The 18969-nt window shown below is 42.8% G+C and overlaps 1 protein-coding gene across 1 annotated transcript in view; it reads left to right on the top strand.

Moving 5' to 3' along the window:
- The window catches only part of ITGA1 (integrin subunit alpha 1), a 172425-nt gene that overhangs the window by 96330 nt on the left and 57126 nt on the right, over positions 1 to 18969 (top strand). Inside the window, exons 8-9 of the mRNA XM_055554969.1 lie at positions 481 to 631; positions 15393 to 15558. Coding sequence (XP_055410944.1) covers positions 481 to 631; positions 15393 to 15558 — 317 coding nt within the window. The remainder of the gene's footprint in view (positions 1 to 480; positions 632 to 15392; positions 15559 to 18969) is intronic.

The following is an 18969-nucleotide window of genomic DNA, read 5'->3' as shown; positions in this document are numbered from 1 at the left end:
AGTAGCTCAGAAGATGGCTACACTCTTCCATTAATGTCAGACTAGGTGTGGGAAGTGAGAGCTAAAGCAAAAGCTTCTGCCAAAAGCAGACAGAAAGAGGACTGTCAAGTGAGACAAGGTGTGTTTACAGAGAAAGGTGGGTCTGGGAGAATATTTAAAATCTGACCTTCTCTAAACCTTCTGTATGCTCCAGTCAATACCTTCCCTTTGAAATTTCCAAAGAATGAAAGACTGCTGCCTTTTGGATAAACAAAATATCCCACAAGGGATAAATGGTGATTAGCAAAATGGTAACCTCTCCATCATCTGGAATAAATCTTAACCTATTACAAACAATGAGCATCATGGCTCCTGGCTTGAACAATGGGAGTCAATGTTAATGGGCTCCCTGGAGCTGGCAATGTTTTCATTTTGTTGATCACTTTGCCTAAACTTGGGCTGATGTTTGAATTGCTCCTCTTTTGTCTGTGATTATTTCAGGAAAGAGGCTTTCACTGAAGCCCGGGGTGCCCGAAGAGGGGTTAAAAAAGTCATGGTAATTGTGACGGATGGAGAATCCCATGACAACCACCGGCTGAATGAGGTCATCCAGGACTGTAAGAATGAAAGCATTCAGCGGTTTTCCATAGCTGTAAGTACGGGGCTAGAGATGCCTTTCGGGCTCTGGTGTGTGCATATCATGATTATTTTATGAGAGTTATGCAAGCAAGGTTGGAAAACAGAAATGTCTCCATTTGGAAGTAAACTCTGTGGAGGCAGGATTAGGTCTTGCCCCTTTTGTGTCTTCAACATAGTGTCAGGCAACTGGAGCCTCAGCAAACACTCACTACAAGAAAGAAGGGAGAAAATGAGGAAAGGCTGAGGAGGGAGAAGGGAGAAAATGCATAAGAAGATGCGAGTGAGGGAGGGAGAGAGAAAGAAAGGGACAGAAACAGGGAGGGGAAAAGTGGAAGAGAAAGGGAAAAGATGGAGGGATGGAGGGAGAAGAACATATGCCTTCAGCCTTGGGGGAGGGGGGTTTCTTATATTGATTTTTTTTTTTAATAGAGAATGAAAGATTTCAGAACTCTAAAAGTTCAACCAAAATTGCTTTTCAACAAAATCCTTTTTATTTATAGTTCAGTTCATTCAGTTCAGTGTCTCAGTCGTGTCCAACTCTTTGTGACCCCATGGACAGCAGCATGCCAGGCTTTCCTGCCCATCACCAACTCCCAGTAACAACAGCTATTACCCACAATTTGGTTTTCAGCATTTAGTCAGTGCTATTTCCCTTTTTCCTTTCAAAAGTGTGAACAGTGAAAGATACCCCATCCAATTGTAGGTAGGGAAGAAAAAGAGATTCATCCTTGATGAAGTCCCAGAACACACAATTGAGTCACTGCTTCCCTGAGGCAAGGTGCCTATTTCTTATTTTATAACCAAGGTGATAGGTTATAAATAGTTGCAACATTTTCTTTTTCATTTGGGGTATAAGATTTTTAAAAAATTAAAACCGTCCATTATTTCTCATTCCCCTTGTTGTTACTTCTTTAAGTTATCATTTGCCAATTATTCTTCACTCCGTCATTACCTCTCCTGCTACCACTGTTGTAGCCACGCGTTCTGGGAAACAAACTCACTCAGAAGGACAGTGCAGATAGTGGAGTGCAGTTTATTACACCGGCGGGCCCAAGGCAGAGTCTCCTCTTAGCCAAGGACCCCAACCAGTTTTTGTGAAAACCTTATATACCCTAAGTGTACGTGCCCAAACCCACCTCCCCAAATTCCCTGAAACTAGTCTGAACAAAGGAAGAGAAAGATACAATCAAAGTTAACCCGTGATTCATATGCCTTAAGCCTAGGTACTTAACAGTGGACGATTATCAATAGGCCTGTGGTCATACCCCAATAAGCATAATAGAATTTATGATTCTATTTGGTTACACAGATAATTAGGGTATTCTTTTAGGCAATGGAAAGTCTAGGTATGAGCCCTGGGGTTCTTCCATCTGGGGGGTCTGGTTTTCCAGTTGGTATGTTGTTTCCATGGATCCTGAGCATATAGCTCAAAGTCCACAGTCCGGCCCAAGATGCAGTCCTGCTTTCGAGATGGAACCTGTTCTGTCTGTTTCCTCCTACATTCCCCCCTCTTGATGCTCTTATCTCATAGTGTGAGCATCACTCATAGGGACATATTGCACCCTGGCTCTCTGACTGCCAATTTGGGAGAATGACACCAACCTCTGGGTTACAAAGTTCATAATACTTTGTAAAATGCAGGATCTACAAAGCAGAACTATCAAGACAACTATAACAATGGTAAATATAGTTTTCTACCAATCACCCTTCACTCAAGATAGGACCGAAGTCCAAAAAGAAAGATCATCATCAGACATAGCTTTTACCTGACCTTTCATGTCATCTAGGGTGGCTGATATATTGCCAGATAAAGCAGGAATATATACACAACATTCAACATTATTTATAGCACAGGTCCCTCCTTGTGCTGAAACTATGGTTAGTCTCAAGATGATACCAGCAAGTCCTTGTAGCACCAGTTAATTGTGGAGCTTCACCTCTTTTTCTTAAGATGGTCTTGGTTTCACGGAGATCAGTGGGGTCCTTTTGTATAGTCCACTCGGCGTCCTCCAGGTCTGTGCTGTATGCTCTCTTCACCCTCCTGTGGAGGATCCAGGGAGTGACATCTGCAACTTTAACTGCCGTAGGAGTGGTTAGAACAACAGTATATGGACCCTTTCAATGTGGGGCCAAGGAGTCGTGTTTCCAGTCCTTGACCCACACCTGATCCCCGGGCACAAATTCGTGAATCTGTTCCCCATACAAACTTAATTACCCGATTTATTACCTTACCCAGTTCCATCTGCTGTGAAATCCCATCTCCCCTTACCTGAGGCAAATTTGTTGACATCTGCTTTATTATGGAAATTATGTATTCTCCATACACAATTTCATATGGAGAATAGCCTTAGGACAGTGGGGTCATCCTGAGTCTGAGCAGAGCCATGGGAAGCAAGTCCACCCAGGAGCTGTCAGTCTCTATGGTACGCTTGGAGAGTCTCTTTAAGTGTCCGGTTGGTTCATTCGACCGTCTCAGAACTCAGCCTATATGCAGTGTGCAGTTTCTATTTGATGTTTAAAGTTTTGCTTACTTGTTGTACTAAATCATCTATGAAAGCCAGGCCATTGTCTGGTCCAATGCTTGTAGGAAATCCAAATCTAGAAACTATTTCCCTAAGCAGGCACCAGGCTACCTCTGATGCTCTTTCAGTCCAGGTAGGAAAAGCTTCTACCCATCCCAAGAACGTACATAACATGACCAGCAGGAAATGGTGTTGTTGGTAAGGTTTCATTTCAGTGAAGTCCAGTACCAGGTGTTCAAAGGGCAGCGTGCCTTTCAGCTGAATCTCCAGAGGTTTTTGTCTGTGCCGAGAGGCAGCATTAACCTGTGAGCAGGCAGCATGGCCTAGGTGGGTCGCTTGGTAGGTTTGGCTTATCAGAGTGTGTGCCAGCTCCTCTAGTACCAATAATTCCGCTTTGGCTAACCTGACAGCCGTTGTCTTTGTTTTATCAGGCTAGTGCCATCAGTATATAGGACCCAATTAGGGTCTGGAACCTGTGTCCTTCTTTAAAACAAACCCCAGATACCTTACCTCCTCCTTGCAGATCTGTGCCTTCTTCTTCAACACCCAGTAACCTGCTTCCATCAGCAGCTGGAGCAGTGTTTTTGTCCCTTCCCAGCATTTTTTCTTGGTCTCGGCAGCCAGCAGCAGGTCACTCATGTATTGTAGGAGCCAACATCTGTACTCTTCTGGGTGGAATGAGTCCAGGTCAGAAGCCAAGGCTTCCCCAAAGATGGTTGGGAAATTCTTAAACCCTTGTGGGGGAGTCCAGGTGAGCTGTTGTTTGGTGCCCCCGACTGGATCTTCCCATTCAAAGGCAAAGATGGGATGTGTCACTGGGGCAAGGCATATGCAGAAGAAGGCATCCTTGAGATCTAGGCAAGTATAAACTTTAGTCCTCGGCAGGAGGAGACTAAGTAAGGTATAGGGGTTTGGAACAGTGGGGTGTAAAGTCACAGTAGTCTGGTTGACTAGCCTGAGATCCTATACAGGTCTATAGTCCTGTCCTCCTTCCTTTTTGGCTGGCAGTATTGGCATATTCCAAGCCGATTGGCACTCTACCAGAATGCCCACTTGTTTCAATCTATTGATGTGGGGTAGTATGCCAGCCCAGGCCTCTATTTAGCCAGCCTGGTTGGGGGGGTGGGGTGTCTTCAGCCCAGACCTCAGGGAATAATTGAGTTAGCTCTCTCTCATGCTCTTCCTGCCCACCTGGTTCTTCCTTCGGAGGCTCATGCAACCTCCACTCATCTTGGCGGGGGGTATTGAGAGAGAGAGCAAATAAGTCATAGTGTCCATCCAGAAGGTGGGCCTGTCCTTTGGGGAGAAAGTCACTTGTGCTCCTAGTATGGAGAGCAAGTCTCTTCCAAACAGGGGTACTGGGCACTCAAGAATGTTTGGTCCCCCACTTTTAAGGTTACCATGGATTCTTGGGGACCTAATATCTCTGAGCCCAGGCTACTGCTGCTAAGTCACTTTAGTTATGTCCGACTCTGTGTGACCCCATAGACGGCAGCCCACCAGGCTCCCCCATCCCTGGGATTCTCCAGGCAAGAACACTGGAGTGGGTTGCCATTTCCTTCTCCAATGCATGAAAGTGAAGGGTGAAAGTAAAGTCACTCAGTCATGTCTGATTCTTAGCTACCCCACGGACTGCAGCCTACCAGGCTCCTCCATCCATGGGATTTTCCAGGCAAGAGTACTGGAGTGGGGTGCCATTGCCTTCTCCGCTGAGCCCCGGCAGCCCTATTTAATTTCCAAGCCAGCAACCCCCACAACTGCGGGAGCTTCCTTCTCCTTCCTTGCCTTAGAGTATTCATTCTTCCAGTGGCCAAAACCTCAGCACCGGGCACACTGGTTTGGCTGTAATGGGGTCCAGGGCCTCCATTGGGACCAGTTGAAGGATGTTCTATCCCTGGGGCAGAGGAGGTTTTCTGGAGGGCCCAAGATAGACTTTCCCAGAGCAGTAGCTAGCATTGTAAATCTCTTGTCTGTTCGCTTTCGTTCCCTCTGGCTCTCTGGCAGAGCACAGATCAAATCAGATCAGTCGCTCAGTCGTGTCGACTATTTGTGACCCCATGAATCACAGCACACCAGGCCTCCCTGTCCATCACCAACTCCCAGAGTTCACTCAGACTCACATCCATCTAGTCAGTGATGCCATCCAGCCATCTCATCCTCTGTCGTCCCCTTCTCCTCCTGCCCCCAATCCCTCCCAGCATCAGAGTCTTTTCCAATGAGTCAACTCTTCGCATGAGGTGGCCAAAGTACTGGAGCTTCAGCTTTAGCATCATTCCTTCCAAAGAAATCCCAGGGCTGATCTCCTTCAGGATGGACTGGTTGGATCTCCTTGCAGTCCAAGGGACTCTCAAGAGTCTTCTCCAACACCACAGTTTAAAAGCATCAATTCTTCGGCGCTCAGCCTTCTTCACAGTCCAACTCTCACATCCATACATGACCACAGGAAAAACCATAGCCTTGACTAGATGGACCTTTGTTGGCAAAGTAATGTCTCTGCTTTTGAATATGCTATCTAGATTGGTCATAACTTTCCTTCCAAGGAGTAAGCATCTTTTAATTTCATGGCTGCAGTCACCATCTGCAGTGATTTTGGAGCCCAGAAAAATAAAGTCTGACACTGTTTCCACTGTTTCCCCATCTATTTCCCATGAAGTGGTGGGACAGGATGCCATGATCTTCGTTTTCTGAATGTTGAGCTTTAAGCCAACTTTTTCACTCTCCACTTTCACTTTCATCAAGAGGCTTTTTTAGTTCCTCTTCACTTTCTGCCATAAGGGTGGTGTCATCTGCATGTCTGAGGTTACTGATATTTCTCCTGGCAATCTTGATTCCAGCTTGTGTCTCTGCTTAATTCCAACATCTCCCTTCCCTTCTTATCAGTAACTCACCAGGAGAGGCAGGTATAGCTTGAGCGGTTCAGCTGGAGCTGGATCCTGGAAGTGTTGGCTAGAGGCTTATGTCACCGGGATCAGAGCCCTCCGAGGTGGCAGCTCTATGACCTCGACCTTGGGAAGAGCTAGCGGAGGAGCAGCGGCTGCTGCAGGACTTCACCTGGCCCTGGATTGGGCATTAAGGCAGCCTCCGGTCCTCGTGGAGCACTGGGCAGCGGGCGCGTCATTATCCAGAATGGGGGAGGGGGAAGGTCATCCCCGTCCAAATCCTGTAGAATTTCCTTTTTTATCATCAGTCAATTTTTGTACCATTAATATTTTTCCCTTTCCCTTCTGGATACAGAACCTTGTCCAAGTAGGAGGGTCTTGAGCTAACCCTAGCCATGAGTCAATATATGGATATTGATCCAGGTGTCCTGGCTCTCCTGTGACAACTGTATAGACTGCTTCCACTATTTTTGAGTTCATGGTGTCCTCTGGTGGCCATCCTACTCCCATAGGGGGCTTCGACCTCACAGAGTCTGTGGAGGTGGTTAGGCTTCATCTTCAACCCACAGTCTTCTCCAAATCCCTTCTTTAAATTTTTAATCATGCATTCCAATACAGTTGCCATAGATTCACTTCCCCCCATCTTGCTTACCTTCTCTGACCTTCTTCTATTTTTCCTTTTCATTCTGTCTATGAAGTTCTCAGTACCCTATGTACTTCTGATATTTCTACTCAATGAAACATTTATATTGCCATTCTGCCTCCTTCCTAATTGGGGTGAGAAGAGCCTTACCTGCCAGATCCCAGAGGGAGAAGAGGGATCGGCATGTCTTCACCTGCCAGTTGGCATGGCCGAACCAGAACACCACGTGGTCCAAGACTGTTTCTCCTTTAACTTTTAAAGTCCATTTTGCCTTGGTGGGTTTGATCAGGTGTGGATGAAAACACAGATGGATTAAATATCCCACATCTCAGGCCATCTTCAGAAAAGCCAGTTCGTATTCACTTATGAATCCCCCACCTTCTAGCCTGACAATTTCGAGGGGGTCAAGAGTTTCACAGCAGATGGGACACCTCCTTGGGGAGGGCAGAATATGCGCACACAAAGACCAAGTTTCTTCTCCTAACAATCCCCTGGTGATTGCTTGGTAATTTTCCCTAAGACGGCATGGACACCACCTCCTAAATGACATTCACAAATTTCCTTCCTAAGCCCTAACATGCTTGTCAACCTGTGTACCAAGCAATTGCCGCCTGTCTATTCCAGGCTTCTGTGGGTCCCCGCTCCTTCTAGTCCCTCCCAGGGGGGTGATCAGGCCCCCTCTTCCACCCTGACATGTGGGTTCCTCCTCACCTGAGAGCTCAGTTCCCTTGCTGCCGTTCACTGCCTGCCAAAGCGAAGAAACCGGGCGTTGAAAGGCTGAATTCTTCCAGAGGGGCAAGGCGCCTTCCCCCCTCTAGGAGATTCAAGCCACAAAGCCTCGGGGTGGCCTCAAATGAGACCTGTCTCCTCAAAGTGAGGAGTTGCCCAGCCCATGCACCAAATGTTGTAGCCACATGTTCTGGGAAACAAACTCACTCAGAAGGACAATGCAGATAGTGAAGTGCAGTTTATTATACTGGCGGGCCCAAGGCAGAGTCTCCTCTTAGCCAAGGACCCCAACCAGTTTTTGTGAAAACTTTATATACCCTAAGTGAAGTGAAGTCGCTCAGTCGTGTCCGACTCTTTGCGACCCCATGGACTGTAGCCTACCAGGCTTCGCAGTCCATGGGATTTTCCAGGCATGAGTACTGGAATGGGTTGCCATTTTCTTCTCCAGGGGATCTTCCTGACCCAGGGATCAAACCCGGTCTCCCACATTGTAGGTAGACGCTTTACCCTCTGAGCCATCAGGGAAGCCTATGTACTCTAAGTATACGTGCCCAAACCCACGTCCCCAAATTCCCTGAAACTAGTCTGAACAAAGGAAGAGAAAGATACAATCAAAGTTAACCCGTGATTCATATGCCTTAAGCCTAGGTACTTAACAGTGGACGATTATCAATAGGCTTGTGGTCATACCCCAATAAGCATAATAGAATTTATGATTCTATTTGGTTACACAGATAATTAGGGTATTCTTTTAGGCAACGGAGAGTCTAGGTATGAGCCCTGGGGTTCTTCCATCCGGGACGTCTGGTTTTCCAGTTGGTATGTCGTTACCATAGATCCTGAGCATATAGCTCAAAGTCCACAGTCCAGCCCAAGATGGAGTCCTGCTTTCAAGATGGAGCCTGTTCTGTCTGTTTCCTCCTACACTACAGCTATTTTGATCTTTTCCAGGGTTGAGGATAATTCCTCATGGCCCAGTCTTTACTCAGAGATACTGTCCACAAGCAGAGACTGTGCCTGGCCTCTTTAGTATGCAAAGCCCGCACATGCCTAGTTTGTCCCACACAACCGGGTACCAGAGATGCCATCATTTGTTCAGTTTCCTCCCAGAGGATATAGTCTGGCATTGCAGGTACCATAGATGCAGGCTATGAGCTGAATTAATCAGCAGCGGCATTAACATTAGGAAAACTTCAGTGGAATTAAAGTATCTATCATTTCTTTGTTTCTTAATTTTAAGTGAATTTTATATCACTCTTGCATTATACCTGACTGCATATTCATATTTCTTGCCCTTAAATCTGTTTCCCTTTGTTGGATCCTTGGTTGATAATTCACATTTTGCCTCTTATCTGGTCAAAAATAGGTCTCATGGTTGCATTAACCTTGCTGGAGAACCATAAAATCATGAGTCTCTTCCCCATGTTAATCAATGAATTAGTATCAAATTGCTCTTTGAAATGGTATAAACAAAAAGTATAGGAAAATTTCAGTTTAGCAACAATTATTTGTTATTTTCCCAATTCATATATTTTCCAAGTGAACCTATTATGTGTTTTTTAACTTATACCAAACTAGGAAATAAGACAGTTATTTTACTTCTTCTCCTTGTGTATTCACATGGAAAGGTTTCAGGAATTTCTCCACACCTCTTCACGATAAGATCAAATATTCTTGGGGGTCTAGCCCTGTTATGGCCTGGACTCTTTCTCCTTCTCCATCTTTTTTCCCTCACCATTTGATCCTGAACACCTCAGAGATGTGTTTTGGGGGCGGACAACCACTCCAAAAAGATTGACTACTGAAAAGATAAGCACTCTGGTAAAACTGCAAACACTCCCTGGGAAACACTCAGATTTGGTGAGGGCGCTGAGCTGGTTTGAGGACCGTTCTGCATGGTCTCTATTCTGTCACTTGAGAATATATTAGACATTGCTAGGAGGAGCCTGCTTTATATTCAGATTCTAACCTTAAATGGTGATGGCGGGGATTGTAATGGCTGTAAAATTGGATCACCTGCAGCATTCAAATGAAAATAAGGAAGTTAGAAACTATCTTAGAATTTCTTTCATTGGCACACAAAAGGCACTGTGCTACATGTAAAGGAGCTTTATACTTTACATTTGACACATCTGCCTCAAGGGAGCTTCAATTCCAACTGTCTATTCCAGGTAAATATTAGCAGAATACCAAATGCCTGGGCTTGACATATTAAGTGAACAGGAGTAATTTATAAGTATTATTTTGTATCTCTTCTGATTCATAGAAAAGAATGTTTTTACCAGCTACCAGATCCTTGGGTAAAGGACCAAAATACATCTCTCTCTGTTTTCATTTTTATTCTGTGATGCAAAAGAGTTCAAACTAGCTGCAAGTCACAGTAATTCCTGTGAATTCTGTGAGAATTCTTTTATCTTATAATTTCTGTGGGAATTCTGTTCTTATATTTTCTTCTAAATATATACTGCCATTCTGCATTTATACATTTTATTCTTATTCTTGTTACCTGGGCATCTTCCCCATTGAACTTTACCCACTTGTCTCTGTCCTGTGACATAAAGCACTAAATGTCTGATAACATTTACATTTCAACTAAGAGCCTCAACTATGTATAGTTCAAGACAATGTTTTATGTGTATCTTTAACTACATCGGTTTATAAGTGAAATGGAAGCTAACATGTCAATTCAATAGTAAATCTAAAATATGTTAAATAGGAACCAAGGAGGTAAGATAATAACTTACAGAAAAAATTAGGTAAATCAGTGGGGACTTGAAGGGCTTCACACGATACAGTTTTTATAAATATAAAAGAAATTCATGCATAGCAAAACTGCTAACAAAAGAGAGGTCTACCAGTGTGCCCAGAGAAGACCAAGTGGAGAATGAGGTGTTGAGCAAGGGCCAGAGATCCTGAAAGCCACACCTTGGATGTAGTAAATACTCTGGACCTCAGAGACTCTGCTTTTTCCATCTTACCTGGGGCATGTACGCCCAGCTGTGGTGAGACACCCACCTGCAGGAAGAGCATTTGACCAACTCTCTACTACTGTTTCCATTTCATTCTCTTACCCGTCAAGCACCCCAAAATGGGAAAAGCACTAGTGGTCTCTGTTAAAATGTAGACCACTTCTGATGTTTGGCATGTGCTCTTCAGCCAAATAAACAGGAGCTAAGTTTTTGTGTTCTGGTGCGATTTGAAAGCTCCTCTGTAAATCTGGACATAGTAGTCAAGAATAATTTCAAAAGTCAAAAAAGCTGCACACGTAGTGTGCCCATTTACCTTAGAGCTAGCTCTGGTTTTCCTAAATAGTGTGCTTTCTTCAAAGCAGCTCAGAGTTAGTCACAGACAGTAAGGCATTTTGCCTCCAAGGACATTTTACAGGTGTAGGAGGTGGGTAACTGACAAGAGAGCTGGAGAAATGCCCTGGTGGTCCTGGAGCGCAGGAAGCCCTCCAGGTACAGATGTGTAGTACTCCCTCTGGGCCCCTCCAGCATGGGCCCCTGCCCCCACTAGAAGCAGCAATAAAGCCCCCACCCCCTTCTCACTAGGAAGGAAAATTTGAGATGATGCACTGCCTGCCTGCCTACTTGGTACTCAACTCCTTTTCTCACATTAACATTTAGGGTGCAGTGGCACCCAACTCCAGTGCTCTTGCCTGGAAAATCCCATGGACGGAGGAGCCTGGTAGGCTGCAGTCCATGGGGTCGTGAAGAGTCAGACATGGCTGAGCGACTTCACTTTCACTTTTCACTTTCATGCACTGGAGAAGGAAATGGCAACCCACTCCAGTGTTCTTGCCTGGAGAATCCCAGGGGCGGGGGAGCCTGGTGGGCTTCCGTCTATGGGGTCGCACAGAGTCAGACACGACTGAAGCGACTTAGCAGCAGCAGAGTGATTCAGTTGTTGATCTAAACAGTTATTTATGATACAAATAAACAAGTATGTCAAAGATCATAAACAACAACACTTAAAACAATCATTGTAGTTATTTTCCTTCTACGAGTGAAAAGCCATCTTAATCAAAGTCAGTTTTTAAATCTAACAGTCTAAACCTAACAGTAAGGAAATACATGTGGAAGCTGAGAGCAGGTGGCTGAGGAGAAGTGGGGGAGCCATGTGTTCAGAGGAGGGGAGGCAGGGGCCGGGCAGCCAGCACGGATGCCTCCACCTGTGCCCACCTGCCTACATGTCCAAGATTCACCCAGTCCTCGATGCCAAACTGTAGTTGGAGACTCAACTCTTCTCTGCAACAGGACTTTGGAGGCACCATGGAGGTCTCTGTTGTTAATGATGCCAGACAAATGCATGTCTACTGTTTAAAGATAAAGTGAAGCTAGAAAATTTTGGTAACTTCCTGGTCATTAAGGTCATAATTCTTCTTCTCCCCAAGGAGTCAGATATTCTCAAAAAAAAAAAAAAACAAATCAAGCAAGTTAGATATTCTAAAAAAAAATAATAATCAAGCAATAGCATGGAGCTCATGAGTGTTACCTTTGCATTTTGGATTTCAGGAGCACAGAACTGAATGAATCATGAACTTTGGTTCAGGAGACATTCTCATCATTGTCAAAGCATGGCCCACTTTCTTTGTTTCTGTGTCTATAATTGTACCTGCATACTTATTTTAATAATGTTGTAATAACCATGAATTACTACCCAAACCAAGAGCTAGTTTGGTCCTCTGACAACTTACCACCTGCCTTATCACATTCATCACCTGCCTTCCTCCACCTGGTAACCATCAACCCAAATCCTATACTGACTATCTCTTGATCTTTTTTTTCTAAATAATCTTTGGTAACTGTGCATATCTGGAAAAAAATTAATTTTAAAAAGGTTTTCTTGTTTTTAACTTTATAAAAGCTAAAACATACAATATTTCAAAACTTTTAAACCTGAATATTAAATTGTAAAGATTCATCCATATTATTGCCAGTATATGACAGTATAGATCATTACAATTTTCAAACTGATAAGGCACATACAATGCAAAACTTCAGTGTGAATACTGTGCACAAACTAAACAATCTGATGAGTTCTGACAGTTGGATTCATCCACATATTGTTGTTGAGTTGCTAAGTCCTGTCTGATGCTCTTGGCGACTCCATGGACAGTAGCACTCCAGGCTCCTCTGTCCATGGGATTTGCCAGTCAAGAATATTGGAGTGGGTTGCCATTTCCTTCTCCAGGGGATCTTCCCAACCAAGGGATCGAGCCAGCGTTGCCTGCAGTAGGAGGCAGATTCTTTACTACTGAGCCATCAAGGAAGCCCCTACACACCAATAGAATTGCTAAAACTGGAAGAAAGGAAAACAACTTGGTAATACCAAGAATTGTCATGGATGCAAAGCAACTGAGTCTCTCACACGTTATTGATGGGAAAGGTGAAATGGAAAAATGGAACAGTTGTTCTGGTAAATATTTTGGCAGTTTCATATAAAGTTAAATATACTTTTATCGTAGAACACAGCACCTTCATCCCTAGGTCTTTACTCAAGAAAAAAGAAAATAGATAGTGTTTCTAAGCACAAATACTTAGAGCAGCTTTATTCATAACCACTTGAAACGGAAAACAACCCAGATGTCCTCAACAAATGACTTGTATATCTAGACAGTAGAGTCCTACTCAACAATCAGAAGGACTGAATTATGATACATGTGATTACATGCATGACTCTCGAAAGCTTTATGCAAAATGAAAGAACCCAGACACAAAAGGCAACATACTATTTGATTCCTTACCATTAACAGTCTAGAAAAACCAAAGCTGTAAGGACAGAAAATTGATCAGTGTTTGCACAGAGTTAGAAAGAAGAGGAGACTGACTACACAGGGGCAAGAGGCAACTGGAGTGATGGCAATAGTCTAATCTCAGTGTGGTAGGAACACAAATGTTTAGGTTTGTCAAAATTCATAGAACTGTACATAAAAAGAGGTTGATTTTTATTGTATATAAACTATATCTCAATAAACCTTACTTTAAAAAATTTAAAACTAAATGTTTGAGAAAACCTGATAGAAAATCTAAATAATTACAGTTAACTAGAGGAACCAGAGATCAAATTGCCAACATCCGCTGGATCATGGAAAAAGCAAGAGAGTTCCAGAAAAACATCTATTTCTGCTTTATTGACTATGCCAAAGCCTTTCACTGTGTGGATCACAACAAACTGTGGGAAATTCTGAAAGAGATGGGAATACCAGACCACCTGACCTGCCTCTTGAGAAACCTATATGCAGGTCAGGAAGCAACAGTTAGAACTGGACATGGAACAACAGACTGGTTCCAAATAGGAAAAGGAGTATGTCAAGGCTGTATATTGTCACCCTGCTTATTTAACTTCTATGCAGAGGACATCATGAGAAACACTGGGCTGAAAGAAGCACAAGCTGGAATCAAGATTGCCGGAAGAAATATCAATAACCTCAGATATGCAGATGACACCACCCTTATGGGCAGAAAGTGAAGGGGAACTAAAAAGCCTCTTGATGAAAGTCAAAGAGGAGAATGAAAAATTTGGCTTAAAGCTCAACATGCAGAAAACTAAGATCATGGTATCTGGTCCCATCACTTCATGGGAAATAGATGGGGAAACAGTGGAAACAGTGTCAGACTTTATTTGGGGGGGCTCCAAAATCACTGCAGATGGTAACTGCAGCCATGAAATTAAAGGACGCTTACTCCTTGGAAGGAAAGTTATGACCAGCCTAGATAGCATATTCAAAAGCAGAGACATTCCTTTGCCAACAAAGGTCAGTCTAGTCAAGGCTATGGTTTTTCCAATAGTCATGTATGGATGTGAGAGTTAGACTGTGAAGAAAGCTGAGCGCTGAAGAACTGATGCTTTTGAACTGTGGTGTTGGAGAAGACTCTTGAGAGTCCCTTGGACTGCGAGGAGATCCAACCAGTCCATTCTAAAGGAGATCAGTCCTGCGTGTTCTTTGGAAGGAATGATGCTAAAGCTGAAACTCCAGTACTTTGGCCACCTCATGCGAAGAGTTGACTCATTGGAAAAGACTCTGATGCTGGGAGGGATTGAGGGCAAGACGAGAAGGGGATGACAGAGGATGAGATGGCTGGATGGCATCACTGACTCGATGGACGTGAGTTTGAGTAGACTCCGGGAGGGAGGCCTGGTGTGCTGCGATTCATGGGGTTGCAAAGAGTTGGACACGACTGAGCAACTCAACTGAACTGATAGCAGATAATTCCTGCCTCTGTCTCTTCTCTGTTAAAAAGAATGTTTCTGTCTTAAGTGTTTTGTTTCAAGCAGGAATGTCCCAACTGTTTATTTTCTAGATTGCCAAGTTAGATTACTACTTAGTCCAACATCTGTTTTAAAAATATACATGTCTGACTTCCCCTTGGTAAGAGTTTCAGGAAGTACTGCCTGTTTGAGATCAAGCAGTTCACTGGCTGTTAGCTTTTGCCAGCAAATGGTGATGTCACTGACTGGAATAATATCAGAGATACTCAGAAACTGTAACATTGCTTTTAAAGATATAGCTGTTAATAAAGAGGAACACAGGAATGGTAGAGAAGAAACTTTGGTAAGCATACAGGATTACCCTTTATATTTTTCTACAGCAATTACAGTATATATTAGAGAATTAATATAAAACAGTTAATATTAAAGAATCTACAGATTCTGAAAATTACCCTTCTAGGAATGTGGAAGTACATAAAAATTGCATTATGCCACAGTACTATATGAGCTTCCCTGGTGGATCAACAGTAAAGAGTCCCTGGGTCAGGAAGATCCCCTGAAGAAGGGAATGGCAACCCACTCCAGTTTTCTTGCCTGGAAAACCCCAAGGACAGAGGAACCTGGAGTGCTACCATCCATGGGGTCACAAAAGATTTAGACACAACTTAGCTACTAAACAACAAGGAATGATATGCTAACATATACTTCCTTGCTTATTGACAAAATGCTTGAGATTCTTGTTTAACATCTAGAATTTAAAAGATATTCTTGCTGTTTTTGATGACTTAGATTCTTGGCAGCTATAACCGAGGAAATTTGAGCACTGAAAAATTTGTGGAGGAAATAAAATCAATAGCAAGTGAACCCACTGAAAAGCATTTCTTCAATGTCTCTGATGAATTGGCACTAGTCACTATTGTTGAAGCTCTGGGAGAAAGAATCTTTGCCCTGGAAGGTATGACTTTTTCTCATAAGCCTGAATGTTCTGTCTGCAATTCAAACTCAATGGGTTTTTGTGTTTGTTTTTACCACATGGCTGATGTGTTTTTACTGTGTACAGTAGCCACCATGGAACAAGGCCCTTCTTCTATAAATCTGTCCTGTAGCACTCGGTCTGCCGGCAGCTCTCTTTGTAAGGACATGGCAGTACTGATGTGAGGGCCAGATGAAGGCAATAGTCCAACAGATATGCAAAAACAAAAATGTGCCCATGTGTTTTATTCCTTTCCTGTGACACAAGTTTAGAAAATGGAGACACTAGCTCAAGTTTTGTTTTTATTTCTCATTTTGGGCTTCTGTGGGACAGTTCTTATACAACATCTCCTTCATTCATTTATTTTCTCAGTTTTGCTCCTTGCCCTTTTGAAAGGTCTTCATGGAGCTCTGCCTCAAGACCCATGGCAGCAAAATATTGGTTCACTATATTTGTCTGAGTCATGCTACTTCTTCATAAATTTTTTCTTTGATTTTTCAATGGCAACTGGCTATTGGGAATAACAAGTCATGGCATTCTTTCCTCTGCCTGAGGTAGAGACGTCAAGGAACAAATGACTTTGGAACTAGATCTTCCCTAAGGAAAAAAAAAAAGTCTTCAGAATTGTTATGCCAGGCACACTGAAAAAGTCTCTTGTTCACATTCTCTGATGATCTGGAGAGTCAGAGAACGTGTCTTTGTTTCTCAACCTAGGATGAGAAACCTCCAAACCGTTCTTTTGTTCTGCTCTGTCCGAAACCTATTGACTCTGTCCTTGTGAAGACAGGCCACGCTGAGGACTGTTGTTTCTCACCTTAAACACAGAAACTTACAAGCACCTTCTCCATCTCCCTGATATGACCTGATAATGGGAAATAGAAAGACAAAATGAGAAAGAGACATCACTGAGAAATTGTAGACGGTTTTAACTGAGCATTAAGTGGCTGGGGAAAGTGACGGACAGAGAATATTTAAAAGTAGTGAAAGGAAAGAAGATGATTTAGGGTAATGGCTTTCAAAGTTTTTTTGATAGTGACTCATGAAAATCAATACATTTTGCTTTGTGACCCAGTGCACACATATGTATACATATAAAAAAAATTTCCCCCAAAACCCTTATTATATGTGATGCACTCTGATAGTTTCATCACTTCCATTCTACCCTGTTATCTTTCAATTAAAAAAAAAATGTGATTATGACTCACCCTGTTGATTTCATGACTGGACTGCAACCAATAAGGAGGAAGTTTGTTTCAGAGATGATGGGGATCTATAGCCCACCCAGATTGAATTTTTCTGGTTTCCTTCTGCCCTGGCTTCTTTACCCTGTGCCTTTAGAAACAGAACACTCACCTTATTAGTCTAAAGTCACAGCTGCTTCTAATGAACTTGGCTCTCCTGTGTTTTGTGTACAAGTCACTTTTAAGTGGCCTTGGTGTCACAACAGCTAACCAAGTGTCATTTACTAATATGCTGGATCATGACTTTGGCTGGCCTTAAGGAACTATATTGGGTTTTCCAAAGTCCTTGTGCATGTTCAGTTTTTAATAACATGGACCAGGTATGATAAAAACAATCTGCAAGGATCATTTAAAAGAAAAATTACTTAGTTGAGCATAATACAGTCTAAATACATAATACAGTTATAATACATTCCTAAATCTTATCTTAAGTAAGTAAATATAACCTAAGATGTGTAGGAATGAAGCCTATATGAAGTATTGGATGGAAGAGGGATTCATCTGCTTTAAATGACATTTTCAGGTACTTTCTAACCTAACCACACCATGAGATAAAGATTATACATTGGAGCAGCTATGTACTCCAAGAAGTATCTCCATATTTAAAAAAGAAATCATCTTATAAGGAACTCCTCAGGTTAAAAAATGTCTCCCATAGCTTTATCATTATACTTTCAGAGCTAACCAAAAGCAGTGTTTTTACTAGCTTATTTCTGATTTTTTTTCATAATGAGATCCGAAAGGGCTACCTTTCCTTGTTACTTGGGAAATCTCCATTTCCTATCAACATTTATCTTTAGATGGCAAATAGCAGCAAGTGTGAAAATCATGCCCAAAGGACAGTGCCTCCTAGTAGGTGAACACACCAGCTTTTGCCCAATAAAATGGGTAAACTAATGTCCCCTTTTCCCATCAAGCCCTTGGAAAAAATGCACAACCACGCCCATGAGCAAGTCCAGGGAGAAGTTGACAACAAGAAGTTCAAGGATGCATGATGTGCTTCACCAGGATGAAGACTGAGCAGGCAGAATTTCACACAACTTCCTTCTGTCTGTTCTCAGTTGTAAACAGAGCAGCAGCAGGGGAAGGTGCTGGAAATATGTCGGTCCCCACTACTTCATTCTTTGATCTTGCAGAGATAAATCGTAAAGCACCTTACCCCATTGTGAAACCAAAATAAAGTTTCAAATTAAAGTTAAAATGCATTTTAGTCATTTAAATTAGAGGACAATTTGTATGAGTAAAATGACATAGTTGAATTCTTGATTGATTTCTCCGTTTAGTCCTTTAAAAGGCAATTACTGATGTATCTGTTAACAACTTTATACAGGTAAAATAACTAGTAAGTTTGAGTTCACAAATTGGATTGCTCTCATACCTCAGTGAAAGAGTAGATCGACTTTTAAAGAATTATGTGCTATTTTTAACTTATCAGCAAGGCCAAATAAATCAGTAATTCCCTCCTGAAAGCAAATAAATCAGCATTCCCTTAATCCCCTTAGGAGGGTGTGGCTTTGGCTTGGTGAATATTTTAAGAGCAGCGCACTCCCAAAGAATGCTCCGGATTGTTTCTGTGTTTCGGTAATGACCTTCAAAATGGGTACAGGATCTTTAAAAAAATGTGTGGTCGAATGGCATATGGCCTGGAATCCTGTCAGAAAGACTCCTCCTGATCTGTGAGTGACACCCACAGTCAGACATCAGGACAAATACAAACCAGAGTCCCTAAACCCCTTATCAAACAGTGGAATTCTGAGAGGATATACCACAGGAAATACAATGAGGCTGGTAGAATCAAGAAACCTCTTTAAATATGTGAATCAAATGTTATTGGCCCTCTGACATTTTAGTAAGTTTAACCTAATCGCAGGAGGATACCCAGGGCATGAGGGTGTGATACAGAGCTTTCAACCTTGTTGATCCCAAGCTCCATAGGCTCCAACATAGACAGAGTACAAGAACAGAAGCATGACTAGAGACCTCTTAGCTCCTCCAACAAGGGTGGGGAAACTAACAGTCAGGAATGTGAGACACAGCCCTTATGCTAACCCTCTCGGTCCTCTACCCAGCCCTGCCTAGGAATTTTGGGGTTGAGAAATCTTTGCGCTGAACATGCTCTAAAGATGCTAGAAGTTCTGGTTGGTCAAAACCA

The sequence above is a fragment of the Bubalus kerabau genome, chromosome 18 (assembly GCF_029407905.1).
Source record: "Bubalus kerabau isolate K-KA32 ecotype Philippines breed swamp buffalo chromosome 18, PCC_UOA_SB_1v2, whole genome shotgun sequence".
Taxonomy (NCBI): domain Eukaryota; kingdom Metazoa; phylum Chordata; class Mammalia; order Artiodactyla; family Bovidae; genus Bubalus; species Bubalus kerabau.
This window is presented reverse-complemented; position numbering and strand designations above follow the sequence as displayed.